Source organism: Myodes glareolus, chromosome 24 (assembly GCF_982192425.1).
Source record: "Myodes glareolus chromosome 24, mMyoGla1.1, whole genome shotgun sequence".
Classification (NCBI taxonomy): Eukaryota; Metazoa; Chordata; class Mammalia; order Rodentia; family Cricetidae; genus Myodes; species Myodes glareolus.
Window position 1 is genome coordinate 17,579,690 of NC_142049.1, and position 18,193 is coordinate 17,597,882.

The 18,193-nt window shown below is 48.4% G+C and overlaps 1 protein-coding gene across 1 annotated transcript in view; it reads right to left on the bottom strand.

The window, feature by feature from the left end:
* The window catches only part of Abhd2 (abhydrolase domain containing 2, acylglycerol lipase), an 88,227-nt gene that overhangs the window by 50,433 nt on the left and 19,601 nt on the right, over nt 1–18,193 (bottom strand). The window contains 2 exon segments of the mRNA XM_087901466.1: nt 13,713–13,912; nt 15,714–15,812. Of these exon segments, the coding sequence (XP_087757592.1) occupies nt 13,713–13,906 (194 nt within the window). The 5' untranslated portion in view covers nt 13,907–13,912; nt 15,714–15,812.

The following is an 18,193-nucleotide window of genomic DNA, read 5'->3' on the forward strand; positions in this document are numbered from 1 at the left end:
GCCCTCCCAGGCCCTCCCGGGCTGCGGTTTCAGCAAGGCGGGGGGGGGGGGGGGGGGGGGGGGGGGGGGGGGGGGGGCCGGCTGTGCAGTCAGCAGCTAAGGATTAGGTGTAGCGGCTGTGCCGCAGATATAAAAACAACAAATTAGTATCATATTGATGGTACTTTCTTTCTCTGAGCATCAAACAACACTTCAATTCTCTTTTAATACTCCACCATTACCAAGGCTCAACTATTTATTTGCTACTTGTATTTCCTCTCCCAGAAATTCTAAGGGCCTCCCCTACCCAGCTACCCACACAGGTCCTGTTGACAGTTCAGACAGACTCACATGGACTTGAGTATGCTATGCCGTCTGCCATCTGACCCGAAGAACAACATGCCTATGAAGAGCCGGCCCTGACGGCGGCTGTGGTTCCTAACACATGCGGGGAGCCACTTCATGCTTGTTCTCTTTTCTCCCTCTTATCGATCCCAGGAAACAACTACAACTGTTCTGCTTCACAAATAAGGAAATCGAGATTCTGCAAGGTAAAGTCACCCTGCTGCTAGGCCCAGAGCTGGCCCCAGGTGGGCCTCACGGGAACCCCAGGGCGCGTTCACCACTGTCCTCACAACTCCGAGATGTCCTCCTTTGCCAGGTGCCTCTGCACTACTTCTCAGTCTTGGGGAACACCCGCCTCCAGTTTAGCTTAGTCTTCTACCCCCCCACCCTGCTTTCTTTCCCAGAGTCTGAAAGCTCCCTGGCATCTTCCGTTTCTCCTCTCTGGCTCTTTGTGGGGTTTCAGCGCCGTCTCCACAGCTTTCCTTTCTGACTTTCCTGATCCTCCAAGCTCTCTCCTCTCACCTCTCTTACTGCCTTTCTGTGGCTCATCCCTGCCCCTTCCTGCCTCCTACCCTACCGCAGCCAGCAATCCAAAGCATTTCTTTTGGCCTTGCCTTGGGGTAACGTTCGAAACCTCCCCACCTGAAGCTGATCTGGAATCCTGGATTGTCTGCCCCTGAGCAATACTGTCCCGCTCCTCCAGACAGCTTTCCCTGAGAGAGCAGCTTGCCTGTGTGCCCTGTCTACTCTTTTTCAGATGCTCTATGGTGTTGACACTATGGCCTTTCCTCCAGCGTCCACAGATACCCCTGCTTCTGCTTTGAAGGCCTACGCTTCCCTTTTCCACCACAGTGTGGAACGAGTCCAAAGTCCTGTCTGGGAAAGTGACACTCCACGTGATCTGACCTCCTTTTCTTCCCTACAGACATGGGCCTCGCGGGTATAATCAGGCAGCTGTTGTCACCAGACCTTGCATACGACCTGGCTAAGAGTTGGCCAGGAAGCAATGGTGGAGAGCGGAGGAGTGTGATCAGAAGCTCATTAACAAACAAAACCAAAGGGCACCATGGACAAAGGGCAGAGAAAGTGGCAGGTGCAGACGCTAACTAAACAGTGTGAAGTTTATCTTTGGGAATTATAGGAATAGTCGGCACCTAGCCATGGCACTGGGAACAGGGGCACGAGGGCCCATGGGGTCAGAGCAAAGCACAGCAATTGCCTTCTTAGTCTGGATGCTGGGCCCGTGGGATCAGAGCAAAGCAAAGCAATTGCCTTCTTAGTCTGGATGCTGGTTGGAGGCACAGGACAAGTCTGATTGAGTAAAACGCACTGCTGGAAGACAAAGCCGCCTTCCTCCAAGAGTGCTGTTTACACGGTCGGTCTCACTGGCTGGTGTCCTCGCTGACCTCAGTGCTGTCCTTGCTGATGTCATACTGTCCCACCTATCTGAAGCCCAGCAGTCCTGCAGATCACACAGGGCCCTTCATCCAACACATGGTACTAAGGTTTCTCCTGCCCCCCTCAATCCCAGCCTGAAATTACTCATTCGGATAGTTTATGTTCCTTCCAGAAATCTATAAACACCAGCGTGAATTGATTCTGTGCAAAGGAACAGCTGTGTGGAACACAGACCTCTAAGGCGGTCTTTGTTTTCAAGCCTCTGGAGGGGGGGTGGGGCAGTTGGTGGCTCAAGTTCAGGGCTCGGGAGGCTGGGGCAGGAGGATTGCCCCAAGTTCAAGGCCAGTTTGTGCTACAGAGTGAGTTCCAGGGAGGCCTGGGCTCCAGAGCGAAACATTGTTTCAAAAGGAAGGAGAAGAATACATTTGGAGATGAAAAAGACTCACTCAGGGAGTTACTGTTACATTGCTGTCCTTAGGGAAGAGTCAGAGACCAGACAGAGGAAGGGAGAGGAGAGAGGAACTGGCTCTAGAGAAGGGCCGGGGCATGCGGGGACCTCTGATGGGCCGAGAAGGTGAAGATTAGGAAAAGGAGCATCTTGAGTGTATTATGCACAAGGAGGTGAGCATGGGGGGAGTAAACAGCCCACAAGAGTAGATTACCAGATGCTACTGATCTTACTAGGCTTATCTATTTATTCATAGAGAAAAACATCTCCCTGTATTCCAAACCAAGGAAGGAAAAGCCCACAAAATTATGGCTTGGTAATTTCACATTGAAAAAAAATAGATTAGGGGGCTAGCAAGATGGCTCAGGAGGTAAAGGTGCTTGCCGCCAAGTCTGACCACCCGAGTTCAACCCCTGGAGCCCACATGGTGGGAGAAGATAACCACAAGACTCCTACAACCTGTCTTCTGACCTCTAGAAGGGTGCTATGGCGTGTGTGTGCTTGCATGTGTGCATACACACACACACACACACACAGAAACACACACAAATATATAAACAAGAGACTTAAGAGTCTTTCATTTCAAATTGAAATCTTTCATTTCAAACACGAAAGTATGTTCAGGTTTGTGTGATTCAATTGAACACACCTGCTCGGGGGCTTGCTGAAGGACATTTTCGTGCTTCTCATCACGAGAAAAACCAAGACCACCACGGAAACCCTTCCAGGGAAGCCATAGATGGCTCTCCATCAGTCGCTGACCTTGAGAGAAGTTCCCCACATGTTTCAGATTACAGACTTTCAGCATGGGCAGCCCAAGAAGTTAAGTAGCCTAGCCTGAAGTCAGACGCACACTCAGCCAGACCCTTCATCTGGGTGGAGACAGGGCCTCTCACAAGCCTGCCTCTCTCCCATCTCCATGACTCCCATGACAGGGCAGGTCGCCACCTCAGGTAGCCGAAGATCTCTATAGATAGGCTCAGTGGCAAAAGGGACTTCCAGCAGTAACTGGTCACTGGGTCTACCTCATCCAATTACGGGTGAACACAAACTATCTATGTGAGTAGAACTTACTGGGGTTTTGTGGAACGACAGATTTCCCTGCAAGCCCAGGAGAATGCATCCCTTAAGTAGTTACACCACCGCCACTGGATTCTGATCTCAAAGCCATTCCCCCGAGGTTCTATGTACAGGAAAGCTATTTCCATTGCTGGAGACACCAGGCTCCCAAACCAGGCACTCTGTTTACCCCTCAAGTGCCATGACTCCTATTATTGTTCTTTTTAAAAATAATATGATGTTGGGATGGCCCGGGCGGCCTGCAAGCCAGGCAGAAGCTGCTGCCAGAGCAGTACAGGGTCCCCGGGTGAGCAGCAGAGTCAGGCGGCTGGATGCGGTGGACGGCAGAGTAAATGGACATAAGGCTATACATAAAGCTAGACATTTATTACTTAAAGAAAGGGAGACATAGACAAACATAGAGAAAACAAAGACACACATGCACACGACACAAAACAAATACATACACACACACGCAAGCGCACACACGAGAGAGAGAGAGAGAGAGAGAGAGAGAGAGAGAGAGAGAGAAGATGGCGGCGAGGGAGGTCCGAAGTGGCTGGGGTGGGCGTGGTTAGTTCTTAAAGTGACCCAAAGGAATAACATTTATGTTGCTTTTCTTTTGCGTTTCTGAAGACACAGCAAAGCCCTGAAGAAATATGGTCAGGCTTGATGAACAGGGCCTCCTGGGGAGGGACAAGTTGGAGAGGGAGAAGTTGGGGAAGTTTCGGACAAAATACAAATGCCGAAAGGGAGCATGCTCGGTCTCATCACAGAAGACTGGTAGTGGGACATTTGGAAATCATGCCTATTTACCCTCTAGAACATACCAGTAAAGTTGATTTCAGTCTCAATTACACACACTGTAGTGAGGAGAGGGGTGCTGAGAGGCAGGCAGCGAAGAACAGATTGCGATAAAAATTGGTAACTACTAAATTCATGGGATCAATAAAACATGAGATGTTGATGAAAGCCCACTATATTTAGCAATTTCAGGCTTCCTAGAAAGCGGGTCTGTTTCTGCTTCTGGATCCTGAAGCAATTTTCTGGCAAACACACACCGGAAAGGACCAGAAAAGTGGGCGTGGTCCCAGGCAGGACTGGCAAATGAAGTCTAAGGAAAGTAGTGTGAGTGAGGGAAAGTTAAAGATGAATGGATTCCAAGATGGAGGCCAGCACTTCGTCTCGGAAAGACGGAAAGAGAACTTAGCAACTGCTTAGCAACGGGAGCCCCAGCAGTAGCAGGCCCTCTTGCCCATCCATCCACACTGGGTTTGGCACGGAGTAAAGGCATCATTGTGGTACATGCCTCTTTTGAGATAGGGTCTTTGATAGCTGTGGCTTGGTCTCAAACGCACTACATAGCTGTGGCTGACATTGAACTCCTGATCCTTTTGCTTCTACAAGTCTGCCAAGTGCTAGGAATTGCCTGTGCTTGCAGTAGCTTTTCTTTTGCATTTCTAAAGGCACAGAGGAGCCCTGAAGGAGTGGTCAGGCTTGACAAACAGGGCCTCAAGGGGAGGGGTCAAGTGGGAGAGGAGGAGTTTAGGAAGCTGGAATTGGTGGTTTTATCTTGGGTGACATAGCCTCTATTTAAATAAAATGGAGGGATCATGAAAATTCTTAGATTCTGAACCTCTTTAGATATTTCAGGCTTCAGCAGTTCCCGAAAGAAGGAACAGAATTGTCACCAAGAGCTACGATCTGGATCTCAGGTACAGGCACAGGTGACTTTGGTGGCAGGCTCAAGCCAGGTACCCAGCTCAAGGCAAGCAAAGCAAGATGCTTCAAAGATGGCAGCGCCTTCCTTCCTGCCCTGGTCAGCCTGTTCCTGGATAAATATCTACCAGGGCACAGACAGAAAAGTGGAACAAACATCTAAGAGGAAAATTTAAACTAGTCACTGGCAAAGCAATTACCAACTCCAAATGCACACTCAGTCACTCACACAAAAACAGCAGCCTCACTTTATGACAAGAAAAAACAGTGAGAAACAGTGTGGCCAACCCATCCCGATTATCTGAGACTTCTTCAGTATTAGCACAGAAAGCCCCGTGTCACAGGGCATGCTGGCCCATACCATTAATCCCAGCACTCAGGAGACAAAGGCAGGTGGATCTCTGTGAGTTCAAGGCCAGCCTGAGCTCCTCAGTAAGTTCTGGGCAAGCCAAGGATACACGATGTGGTCTTGTCTCAAAAGGAAGGAAAAAGAAAGTCCTGCATCACTGGACACCTGCCTGCCTTGGTTGGCCTTGTAACGAAGGACTACATCCCAGGGTCAGTCTTTGGCTTTGCTTTGTTTGCCTTGACAGTGCGATTGTGATAAGGATTCTTTGAACTGTGTGCACAAGCAATTTTAAGATGAAGGAGCCTCAATCGGGGCTGCCCATCAGCATTCGGTCCCGATAAAGACAATCTGAGTGTTTCATCTTCAAGAGTTCCAGGTAATTATGCTCTGAAGGGCTAAGGGCTAAGTGACAAGCACATCGGGACACTGCAGATCCTCTTACAGCGTCTCAGGAAATATTTGTACAGCTCTCGGAATGGATAAAATCAGGTCAATGAAGTGAAGACTCTTAGCAATTAGTTTAGCCTCTGAAAAGGACACAGGCTTAGTGTTCAGCAGAGGACGGAAGGATTTAAATCTCATCTGGAATGTAGGTGAACAAGAGGGAATTAAGTGGAGTTTAAACCCAAGATAATGAAATTCTTTTCAGCTCTAACTCACTATAAATAAGATGTGCTTGATACAGACCTTTACCTAAGAGTAGCTGCCCCAGGGTTTGCAGGTTGGCATGGGATAGAGGCTAGCCCAGTGTTTGCAAGCTGGCATGAGGGTGGCAGGATAGCCTAGGGTTTTCAGGCTGGCATAGGGGTGGCAGACTGGCCTAGGACTTGCATACTGGTATAGGGGTGACAGGCTAGCCCAGAGTTTGCAGGATGGCATGGGGAGGCAGGCTAGCCTAGGGTTTACAGGGTGGCATACTAGGCTAGGATTTGCAGGTTGGCACATTGGTGGCAGGCTAGCCCAGGGTTTGCAGGTTGGCACATTGGTGGCAGGCTAGCCCAGGGTTTGCAGGCTGGCATAGAGGCGGCAACCTAGTCCAGGCTTTGGCACTGTTAATGCAAAGGAAGTGTCTTACAAAACAGAGGCAGGAGGAAAACTTCAGGAGAGTAGACGTTTATATATGAAGCTTATATATATATATATATATATATATATATATATATATAAGAATATATATATATATTCTTCTGATAGAGAAAAGAACTTGATGCGTTCCACTGCTCTACCAGAGTCACCTGAATCGGTGCTGGGTTTCCTGGTAGGGTATGTCTCATCGTTTAAAAGTCCCTTGGCACACTAGAGCAAACATGCCTTTATCTTGCACATTTCTGACAAACAGAGATATGCACAATGTGTAGAACCAGGCTTTTATTTGTGGTGGATAAAAGAACAATAGATCTTTTCTGTTCGGGAGAGAGTGCGGATGACAGGATAGAGAATGAGCTGAGGGGCTGGGGAGGTGGCGCAGCGGTGAACAGCACCTGCTGCTCTTCCAGAGGACCCGAGTTCAGTTCCCAGCACCCACTCGGGGCTTTCAAACACCTGGAACTCCAGCTCTAAGGGCCCTGTGCCCTCTTTTGGTTTCCACAGGTACCTGTACACAAATGGCATACATTCATAGACAGACAGACAGACAGACACACACACACACACAGACAAAAATCTCAGATAAGAAAGTGATCAATATTGTCTGAGAGAAAAACTAAAAGCAGTTCTTCCCTGCCTTGCCAGGAATAATTATGAAGTGAGTAATCCAGGTCTGAGGACGGCGGCTAAGCGGGAGAGCAGCCTCAAAGAAGTTACAACAAAATCCATCTTCAAAAAAACGCCTTAGGAAATTCCTACCAATGTAATCATCTCTAAGGACTTAAGCTCCACCCCAACAGCTGAGTCTAATGAGGGCGATCCTCTGTTTATGAGCCAAAGGGCTATGGCAAAGAACTAAAGCTAGGGGCTAGTCAGGATGAGAAGGGTTCAGTGGGAGACCCTTCGGGGCCTGAACTCTGGTGAGAGAAGCAATGGGAAAACCACCCATGACCCATCAGAATCTACCGAAGGGCCACCGGGCTTCTGCTGGCTCTCTAGTGACAGTGTTGAAGCAGCTTCCCAGAAGCAGTGTTCCGAGATGCCACGAGGGCACAGGATGCCAACTGTTGGTTTTGGCAAGGTGTTGGAATGGGTGCGGACCTCACAGTCAAGTTTCCGGTGCTTTCAAACCCACTGTGAACAAAAACACTCAGTTCTGGGTGACCCAGGAGGCACCTGGCGGCCGGAGAAAACTATGATATTTTTGTCTCTGGGGAAGCCTTACACACGGCTTGGCTTCTGTCTCATTGCCTTTCCTCACCGGACAGAGAGGGGAGTCTAGATGTCCTTCACATCCCATGAAGATACCAGCTCTATTTCAGGCTTGTCCGTTAGTCCGTCATGCTTCCCCGAAGTTCCTTCCTTCACCTCTAGCTAGAGCACAACACAGCCAGACGTGCCTGCTCGTGAGTGGGAAGGCACAGCTTTGGCTTCCCGTGGGGAGGGAGGTGACAGTAAGTGCCACCTGGTGCCTCTGTTCACTTTCCAACCTGCACCTGCCAGCAGCTACTTCAGCCGGGCCCCCGGGGAAAGGCTGGGGACGGCCATTTATGCATCTGGGGGCTGCCCTGACTAATAAGACCAGAAAAACCATTTAACAAAACACATCTCTCAGAGGCAGGACAGAGCCTTCTTGACAAACAGCGTTGTCAGTGCTAAAGGGACACCTGACTATTGGGTGCCACTGAGCAAGCGGGGGCCAGTGTGGTTTCTTGGTTTCTCTTGGTTGGCACAGATGGCATTTGCTAAAATTTGAGTATCTCTTACCTACACTTGCCTATGGAGACTAAGAGACAGAAGGATGCCACCCTCGAGGCTTAGGAGCACCAGCGGTCCTGCTCTGTTCTGCCAAGCATGTGGCTCTTGATCTGGGGTACGTGTACTCCAGTGGCGAAGTGGAAAGTGACAGAAACTCTCAAGAAGCCGATGAGAGGCATCAGATGGAGAGAGAGGTGTATGCTGGAGAAGGGAGGAGGGTTCACTGGGTCTAAAAGGGAGGGGTAAATAGGAAAGGTTTTCTCAGCATCTGATGTGGCCTAAGGTTTTGATGGCAGAGTTATTTCAGTGGCTGGGGGAAATGGTCAGTGAGTGAATGGCCTGCCATGCTTGTACAAGGACTTGAGTTTGGATCTCCAAACTGTGCATAAAAGCCAAGGCTCAGCACTGGGGGTGTGGGGGGAGGGACAAAACAAGTGGCCTCAAGGGACCACTGACCAACCAGCCTTGCTGGATTGGTGAATCCAGGTTCAGCAAGATGCCCTGTCTCAGATCTGAGTAAATTGGGAGCATGGGGACCTTGGGAGAGGGTTGAATGAGAGGGGAGAGGGAGGGAAGGGAGCAGAGAAAACTGCAGAGCTCAATAAAAATCAATAATAAAAAAAAAGAGGTTCTGTCTCAAGACATAAAGGTGGAAAACAACCAAAGAAGACACCCAACATTGACATCTGGCATTCATATGCACATACACACATGTGTACCTGAACACACACACACACACACACATACACATCACATGCACACATAAATATCACACACACACATGAACATCTCCCTCATACACATGAACATCTACCTCACACACATACACACATATACATCACAGATACACACACACACACACACACACACACACACACACACATCCCCTTCACACATCCACCCCAGGGGTATTCTGGTGAAAACCAAAGGAGATCTGGAGTACCCAGAGGACAACAGTCCTGTGGGCAGGCCCTTCCTGGGCTATGAGAGAATGTCTTGAGCGATAGGAACGGACAAACAAGTTTGGGGCCACACTGAAGGAGGCTTGAGGGCTGACCTGCTTAAGGAAGACAGCTCAAGACCTATTATGACATTTGGGTGGGTCAGAGGCAGGGAGGCAGCTTGGCAGTGGTTATACGGCTGAGCACGTAGGCCCTGCACTGTAGACTTAAGGTCTGTGTACTTTACTATATGCAAATGGTCACCCCTAGAGTACTAAAGAAAGAGATAGTGCCTGCTTGTTCCACAGCAAGGGTCAGAGAGGACAGACAGACAGACAGCAGAAGGCCTCCCTACCCCTGCTTAGCTTCTTTCTTTGTCCTGGTAGACAAAATCTTAAACTGCGTCAAATTCTATGACACCTTCCCTAACTTACCCACTCCTCTCTAGACACAACAAGCCCCTCCTCCCTTCTCCAGTGTATAACTTGTTTCCACTTCCTGAGGAGGACCGAGAGCCGGGATGCCAGGACCACAGGAGGTTAATGCTGAGGAGCAAGCCATAAAGGAGGTCCGCCTCACACACACACACACACACACACACACACACACAGAGGTGAGGTGGGGAGAGAATCAGAAATCATACCATCCTGATTTCGTGGAGGGTATATATATATATATATATATATATATATATATGTATGACCCCACAGTATGACCCCACAGATGCTCACTCAAACAGCAGTGGTATATTACTTCTGATTAAAGAAATTATAAGTTTTTTTAAAAATGTGCTTTACTTTCTATATTTTAAAATGAATGAATATGCACTAATTTTTCTATTCTGAAGAAAATGCAGACTCGTATCACCACCCCAAGACTCCTCACTGCTCCTAACTGAGCTTTGGTTTGCTTGTTTCACCAAAAGCAAACACTTCTTGAATCGCTAGGTAAATATTGATGTGTTGCTAAGTAAACAGGAGGTACCGCATCCCACCAAAGTAGCCGCCCCTCTAGACATCACAGAACTCATTTGCGATGTGCCTTTGGGTCAATTATTTTAAAATCAGACTTAAAAGCTGACTATAATGCTAAGAAAAGGAAAAAGCACTCTTTCCTTTACTTTGACTATTCACGGCTCATCATCTTGTTTCCTCTCTGGGCGCAGCAAGAGGCTCAGTCTGGTTTTGCAAGGGAAGTCATAATAAGCAGCTGCCTGCCTGAGTCGGCTACTGGGCGACTCACTGTGAATCAGCGACCTGAACCTTTCAGCAGAGGCGAGTGTTTGAGGAGCCTGGAGACAGCTTCCTCCCAGGAAAAACACTTCAAAGTCCCAGGAGAAGTTTTTACCCACAATAGCCATTTCCTACCCTCAGCTTCAAACACAAGTGAAGCCATTCCGGAAATGTGACTCTGAGAAAGACCTTAGAGGACAGTGGCTTCCACCAGAGAGACAGAAATAGATGTGCAGGAACTGAAGGCCACCTGGTGGGGGAAACCCTGCTAACAGCCCTCCTGTGGGCTAGCCTCTAGCTGTTCTGTGCTTTTCCCTGTACCCTGAGAACACTCCTTGTCCACCTCTGTCCAGGGATAAGAAGGGAACCCACTTTAGACACTGTAGTCTGCCTTAGGTGCCCTCGCTGCCACGCCCAGCTTCCCCATCCTTAAAATGACAGGAAAAATGAGTTTGGCCTCCAAGTCATTAAGAGGATTAGCTGAGCACAGTGCCACACGCCTTTAATCCCAGCACTCAGGAGGCAGAGGCAGGTGGATCTCTGTGCAGTAGAGGCCAGCCTTGTCTAAAGAAAAGTTTCAGGACAATCAGGGCTACATAGTAAAACCTTGTCTAGGAACAAATAGAGGATTTGGTGGCAGAACGTATCCTAGGGCTGTTAAATGTAAAACGCAGGGACGGGCACCAAAGAGAGGGTGTGAGGACAGTTTGCTGGCACCACACGAACACGTACCAGACTCTAACCGTAAATAAGACAATGGGTAAAAACAAAAACCTATGGGGGGACAGAATCCTTTTGTCCCATTCGCGTTAGAGGGGGCTTGTGTGCTTGTAATTCCACTGCTTAAATACTATCCCAACTTGCTCGGGGCGAGCTGGCTCTGTAACCAGGGAAAGCTCTCAGAAGCAGATGCTCCCTGGAGAACTTGTCTTTCACGCCCACCTTTTCAAGCTACCCCTAAGTCCTAAGCAAGCATAGCTCTGCCTTTAGCCTGGGCCTCAGCAGCCTCCTCACCTAGGCCATGTTGGAAGAAAGCCTGGAGACTGGTCAGTGGCTGGGGGACATTGTGTGGGTGCCACTGGCTCAGGCTGATGACCCATAAGGATGGAGGGGGCACTCGAGCACCCCGGAAGTGAGAGCCGGCCATCTGAGTAGCAGTCACCAGGTCAAAACCACAGGCTCATGTAGGAAGACAAGCCAGGAAATGAAGAACACAGAGGAAGACTATAGAACTTAGTGTTTCTGGGTCCATCTTCAAAGGAAATTAAGAGAGTTAAGTCCTGCCATAAGCAGCTCTTATTCTCGCTTTGAACAGCAGTACAGAATAAAAAATTAATAGTATTTTTCCAGAGCCTGAGCAAAAGCGGTGTTCCCATCGATCCTCCCTCGGAATCCTTAGTACAAATTTTATGCTTGTCTGCATATAAACTTACACAGTTTTAAGCACTTGGGTGCTATGGTTTTGAAAGGGAGGAGTTCTCCCCCCCCAGGCTCCCCACATAGTAGCACTGTTCTGGCAGGCGGTGGAACCTTTTGGACACGAGTTCTAGATGGCAGTCTTAGGGCCATCGGAGTGGCTTGAGCCCACGCTCTGGCTTCCCGACTGCAGATACCAGCCACCTCATGCTACTGCTCCAGCCTCAAGCTGTTCCCACCCCCATGCCTTCCTCACCGAGATGGACTGCACCCTCTCAAACTGTGGGGCTCAATAAAACTTCTCCCTAAATTGCTTCCAGTCAAGGTATTTGAGGACAACATGAAAATTCAGCAATACACTGGGGTTTTTGTTTGTTTGTTGTTGTTGTTGTTGTGTGTGCATTTGTTTCTTTAAGACTGCCCTGGCTGTCCTGGAACTCACTCTGTAGACCAGGCTGGTCTCGAGATTAAAGCCATGTGCAACCCCCTGGCATAAATTTGGTTTTCAAAAGTTCTCTGCAAATGAGAAGACTGAGGAACTGGGTTTGGTGGTTCAAGTGAATCTGAAAGCCATTGTAAATGTCACTAGCTAGTGTAGATTAGTAAGGTATCCAAGGGAAATATAGGAGAAATATTGAAAATACAAGGTAAAATGCTAGACAATTTTCAATACACAGGTACTGTGCATTCCCTTGACAGAAAAGATTTTAACGGCAAACATCATGTAATAAGAACACCATACCCTATATGGCTCCTGGGGTGTGGGCTCTACTGTGACGGACAGTTCCTCACACGGGCAGTTTCAAACATAATTATGAAACTGATGTTGTACACACATCCTCCAACGAGCATCAAGCCACATCTCTCTACATCTAGAGCCATAGCAGCATAGTTCTGGCTATCAGACACTGCACTGGAGACCCTCCCAAACACCCAAGGGCCACATGGAAGGTCCTCCCCACCATGACTACTAGCCTCTGAAAAATCAACCAAACGACAAGACTTCACAAGGCAAGAACTCTCAGATGCCTGTTGCCCTGTGACTACTCCTTGGAGTCGAACATGCACTCAGTCAACCAACTCCCTGGAAGAGGGTGGAGGAAGGAGCTTCTGCCCTGTCTATCAAGTTTTAGAAACCTGCCAGGCATGTGCTGAGGACACCTCTCTGCACAGCCACAGCACAGCCTTGAGGCACTGGGGCGGAGGGGATGAATGGGGCAAGCTGTGGGACGTGCGGAGGGAGGGAGTTGGTCAGACTAAAAAGGAAGACATGGAACGCTTCCGCTTCTGGCTTGGTTGAGCCCCTAAAGAAGCCCCCGTTAATCTGAAGACATCGGTGGGAAATGTAACAATGCATCTCTTGGAGACGGGTGGTGAATCCCGATTGATCCCAGCTTCCATTCATCCCACGACCACGGTTTCCTCTCTCGGAGGCATGCCACCCCCATCCAAAGGGATCAGAGGAAGCACTCAAGTGTGTTCTTTTGCCCAGTGCTCTAGACACTTTTAAATGTCCAGGGGTTAAGAGGACCCCACGACAAGGCCTCTGTGGGGATGGCTTCTCTGTCCTTAGAGTGGCAAGGGTTAAAATATTACCAAAGGTTTCATATCTACCTAAAAATGTCTAATGTTTTCTGAAAAGTCCTTGTCATAGACGATGATGGCACCATGCTGTGAAGGACAGGATGTTTCTAAGCCAGAAAGATATGAGCCTTTCTCCCACCATTCGTTAAACACTAGCTGACTACCGAGACTTTTTCTAACACCAACGAGGCCATTTTCCATCCATGCTCTACAGGTACAATACGAGATCCACTGTTTACTTGCTTGCTTTGTGGTTTTGAGCCTAGAACCCAGGATGTCACGCAAGCCAAGCAAAGTCCACTCCCGATAAGCAACATCCTCCGGCTGGCAAGATTCTTTGAACATCACACAAAGCCAAACAGAACAACAGGTAGGAACAGGCGGGGCAGTGGACTCACTCTTTGGTCAGAAGAGGACAGGATTTGAGCAGGAAGCGTGAGAGCCCGGAGTCCTGGAAGTAGAGGTCAGGAGGGGCAGTGGGACTCTTCAGGTTCAAACACCGCACAATGACGTAGAGAACAGCAGCCACGGCAGCCAGCTTCACCCCGTCAAACACGGCGGGGAGCTCGGGGGTCTCCAGCATGGCATTCATCTTGCTCTAGAAAGCAAAGGCACACAGATCTGGGCTCACAAGCATGGCCAAGGCAAGGAGGGTGGAGCCCACCTCATCGCAGAGGAATGACCCCACTCCAGATGCATTTCGCACATGCCCACAGGGTGCTCCACAGACCCCCACCCATCATTATCGCCTGACAACCCCGACGCCCAGCCAACACCCCCAACCACAGAAATGGCTGAGTGTTGACTGAGGGGGGCACTATGTTCTTCCTGTAATCTCACAAGCAGTTCCAGGATGAACAAATAGGAAAATGGACAGTCAGAGTCTTCCTGATAGCGGAGACAGTAAGGTGCATTGCGGTAGTTCTTTGATGTCTGTGGGGAAGTCACTTAACTCTCGTGGACTTAATGACACCCTGAGCACCAGGTGTGTCAAGTGATGCTTCCAGCCTTGACCAGCAACACGGGGCTGTGGATGCCGCCAGGTAAAGCTGTACCGCATGCTGGCTCCACTTTTCTACTTTCAGGGCGGGCTGAAAGCAAGCTGCCTCGACCTAGCTCCGCCATTTGCTCCACTGAGTCCCTGGCTCTAGAATTCTGAGTCTTGGCCCAGGTCATGGTGGTCCCGGCTCCTGAGGCTTCCGGGCAACGTGAAATGGAGCTAGTCAATTAAAACATCTTTTCCCCCTCCAGGAGGTACCTGAAGGCAGCGATCGGTCCAAAATTGGGCCAACGACAGACCAAATACAACCGCTAGACCAAAATTTCAGGATGCAGGACAGAAAATACACATGCAGATCTAATTTCCCACAAGGTGTCTTCATATTTCACCTTCTGAGGTAAGCATTCCCTTACATACAAAGTATACATACACCACTTCAGACACATAAAACTGAACATCAACAACAAAATCTAGTCTTCCTTGCCGCTCTACAGAATAAGAGAACATCAGCTGTGTGTGGCTTTAAGGTTGGGTAACAAGCCAGGCATGGTGAAGCACAACTGTAATCCTGGAATTTGGGGGGGGGGGAGGTTAGCGGCACAAGGATCAGGAGTTCAAGGCCAGCCTAAGCCATGACACCCTGTCTCACAATGAAATGGGGCGGGTTGGGGGGAGGTGGCTAGCACAAAACTAACAAGAAAAGAAAATGTAATTCTCAATGCCCTGGTAACTATGGTGACTGTTTCCCTGGAATGATTTCCAGTAGCCACTGCTAAAAACAGTTTTGAGAACTCTCGTAGCCAATGATGGAGACATAATGGATAGGGTGAAAAAAAAAATCTCCAAAATGTGTGCAATAGACTGAAGACTCCTGAGCCTACAGCAAGTCCAGGAGGGGCTTGGAGACTTCTCTAAAACCAAAGTGATACAAAGACAGAGCCAAAAACACTTTGGGAAATCTCTGGCAAGGGCTTCTTCAATTGGTGAGAAACAGATCACAGGTCACAGTCTCTTAACTAGCTTTCTGTCATCAAGACACACACACACACACACACAAAAAGAGGTTCCAACACATTCCTGGAGGTCTGGCAAGATGGTTCAGCAGGCAAAGGCACTTGCTGCCTAGGTTGATGACCATAGTTTGATCCCCAGAACGCGTGTGGTGGAAGGGGAAGAATGACCGACTCTAGCAAGTTGGTCCCTGACTTCCACACACACGCTATGGCAAGAGCCCATTCACACCCACACATAAAATAAATGCTTCAATAAAAAAAGCTTAAAAAGCTAGGATTACCCTCTACTACACAGCCACATCCAAGGCCAGCATGGGATGAGACCCTATCTCAACAATAATACACAATATTAATTAGTTAATTAATTAATTCAAAAGAGAACATACCTATGTTGTTATTCCTCTCACGGAGAAGGTGGATATTCCTTGAAGACTTGAACACTTGGGCCAGTCAGATCTGAGCTTGTATTCAAATTCACCTAAAAGCTGAAGAGAAGCGGACGTAGGTTAGGCTGGAGAGAACAAGAAAGCACCCTTCCTTTTTGTGCTGTTTGGAGACAGGGTCTCTGATACACCGCACCGGCTGCCCTTCATGCCACTCCTCCTGCCTGGACTTCCCACGGGCTGGCATTACGGGTATGTGCCACCACACCTAGCCAATAACCCATTTTAATTGAAACATAAGCAGTCTACTTTTCTTTTGTCTGCATTTAAAGTCTTTAGGGGAAAGGGCAATTTCTTTAATTAACATGTCTGCCACGCTCTTGGACGCTCTCACAAACTGGCTGTGGGAAGGCTTTGTGACCTCACCAAGACCCAGAGCTCTCGCTGGCCCTGGAGGCAGGTTTCCTCCATGCTTCTTCTGACTACAGCAAACTCAAGCCTATTTTTCCTCTTCACCCCACAACACGATCCTGAACAGTGCTCACGGACAGGTGCCATCGCTGTGACAAACCCAGGCTTTGGAGTGAGACAGCACAGCGAGTGAGTCGCGCCCTCTCTCCAGGGCGTGTAGCAATGGAGGGGAAAATGGGAGCCTCGGGAAAATGGGAGCCACGGGAAAATGGGAGCCTCGGGAAAATGGGAGCCACGGGAAAATGGGAGCCACGGGAAGAGCACAAAGACAGGGTTCCAAAATACAAAGAAAAGAGAGCTAAATACAGGGCTACCTGAAAGCCATTGAGAGAAGTGAACAAGGTAAGGAAGGTCACCAAGCACAGAAGACACTGGAGGCTGGTCCCAAGTCACAGGTATACGGGCAGTGCTGGGACCCGAGCCCCAGTAGTTTCTGATTCACCAGACTAAAACTGCTGAAGAAAATGAAAGGCAGGTGAAGGAGAGGCTCGCTAGCCATCACTGCGACCCTGTTCTCCTTGACATTTGTATGAGCTCTTCATATTCCAAGACAAATTAGCCACAGGGGCCAGGGTATGGTGAGGCAGGAACTGTGGAACAAGGTCCCCAGCCACATCACAGGCCACCTGGGCCCAGCAGGCCCAAAGGCTCAGCTGCAGGACGAAAACAAGACACAGCCCAGGCTCAAGAGCTAAGCTGCCAGGTTCCAAAGCTACAGAGAAATCCTGTCTCAAAACAACAACAACAACAAAAAGATCTAAGCTGCCAGTCCATGGCCTGGCTTTGCAAAGCAGCGGTGGTGAATGTCTCATTCTGTAGGTCAAGCTGGCCTTGAACTCTTGGCAGTCCTCCTGCTTCAGCCTTTTAAATGCTAGGATTATAGATGTGAGTCACCACGCCTGGCTTTGCCCGGCATTTTAGAAAAAAAATTGTTTATTAATTGTCAAACATCAAATTGCAAGCAAAAATCTATACTTCCGTTTTTTCTAAAAAAACAACAACAAAAACAAAAACTAAACAAACAAAAAAAATCAAATCAGAAGATTTGGTAAAACAGAGTCTGCCATGGCAAAAGTGAATGAGGCTGAAGAGCAGCTGTCCCTGCAGACACAAGGCATTCTGGGACATGTCTGTGAAGACTTTGATGCCAACCCCATCACCCCGGCTCGATTTAATCACTTCTGATACTTGAATCACCCCTATAATTATCTTCCAGAACGTGTAATCCTTGGGGGGGAAAGCTATCTAAAGTCTCTTCTAGCCTTGGGTAGGTCTGTACTGGCTGAATATTTAAAAATATCAAGTGTATGCACAAATGATAAAATCATAGAAAAGTTTTGAAAGGTAAGCAAAGTCAAAGCTTATAGGATGTGCTGTGGTTTACTTTCCCATTCATCAATTAAAGCCTAAGTATGCCTAAACTTCCCATAAACACTTGAGGTAACTTTGACAAAGCCCTTTTACCTGAGATTGTCTTGTCGAGTAAACTGACATGCTCCCGGCTCCCTTGCAGCTAGGTGAGTCCACCTGACTAAATCCTGGCCAATTCTAAATGGTCTGGTTGTAAGAAAACGCCATAAAAGACAGTCAGCCCTCTGCCCTCTTCCCTTTTTGCCTCCCTGAAATGCAGACAATGTGGCTGAAATCCCAACAGGTGTTTTGGACCATGAAATAACCTTGGGGTAACTCTATAAGCCTATTGAAACCAGTAGCCTAGAAGGTGATTTAGGGGAGCCACCATATCAGACCTCGGTCATCTGACTCAGGATTTCTTCCATGTGAAAGGATAGTTTACACCACTGTTATTTCTAGGTGCTTTCACTATACAATTTCCAATGACACATAAAGAAATACTATATACCCACATCTCTGGGATGCTACAAGCATCAGTTGCCAGGTGTAAGGTGCTGCTACTTATAAGAGTGTTTTCATTTATTTTCAAAATTCACAACGACTTTAACTATTTTCTTACTAGAGAAAAAACTTGAGTGCTGGGGTGGAACTCAGTGGCA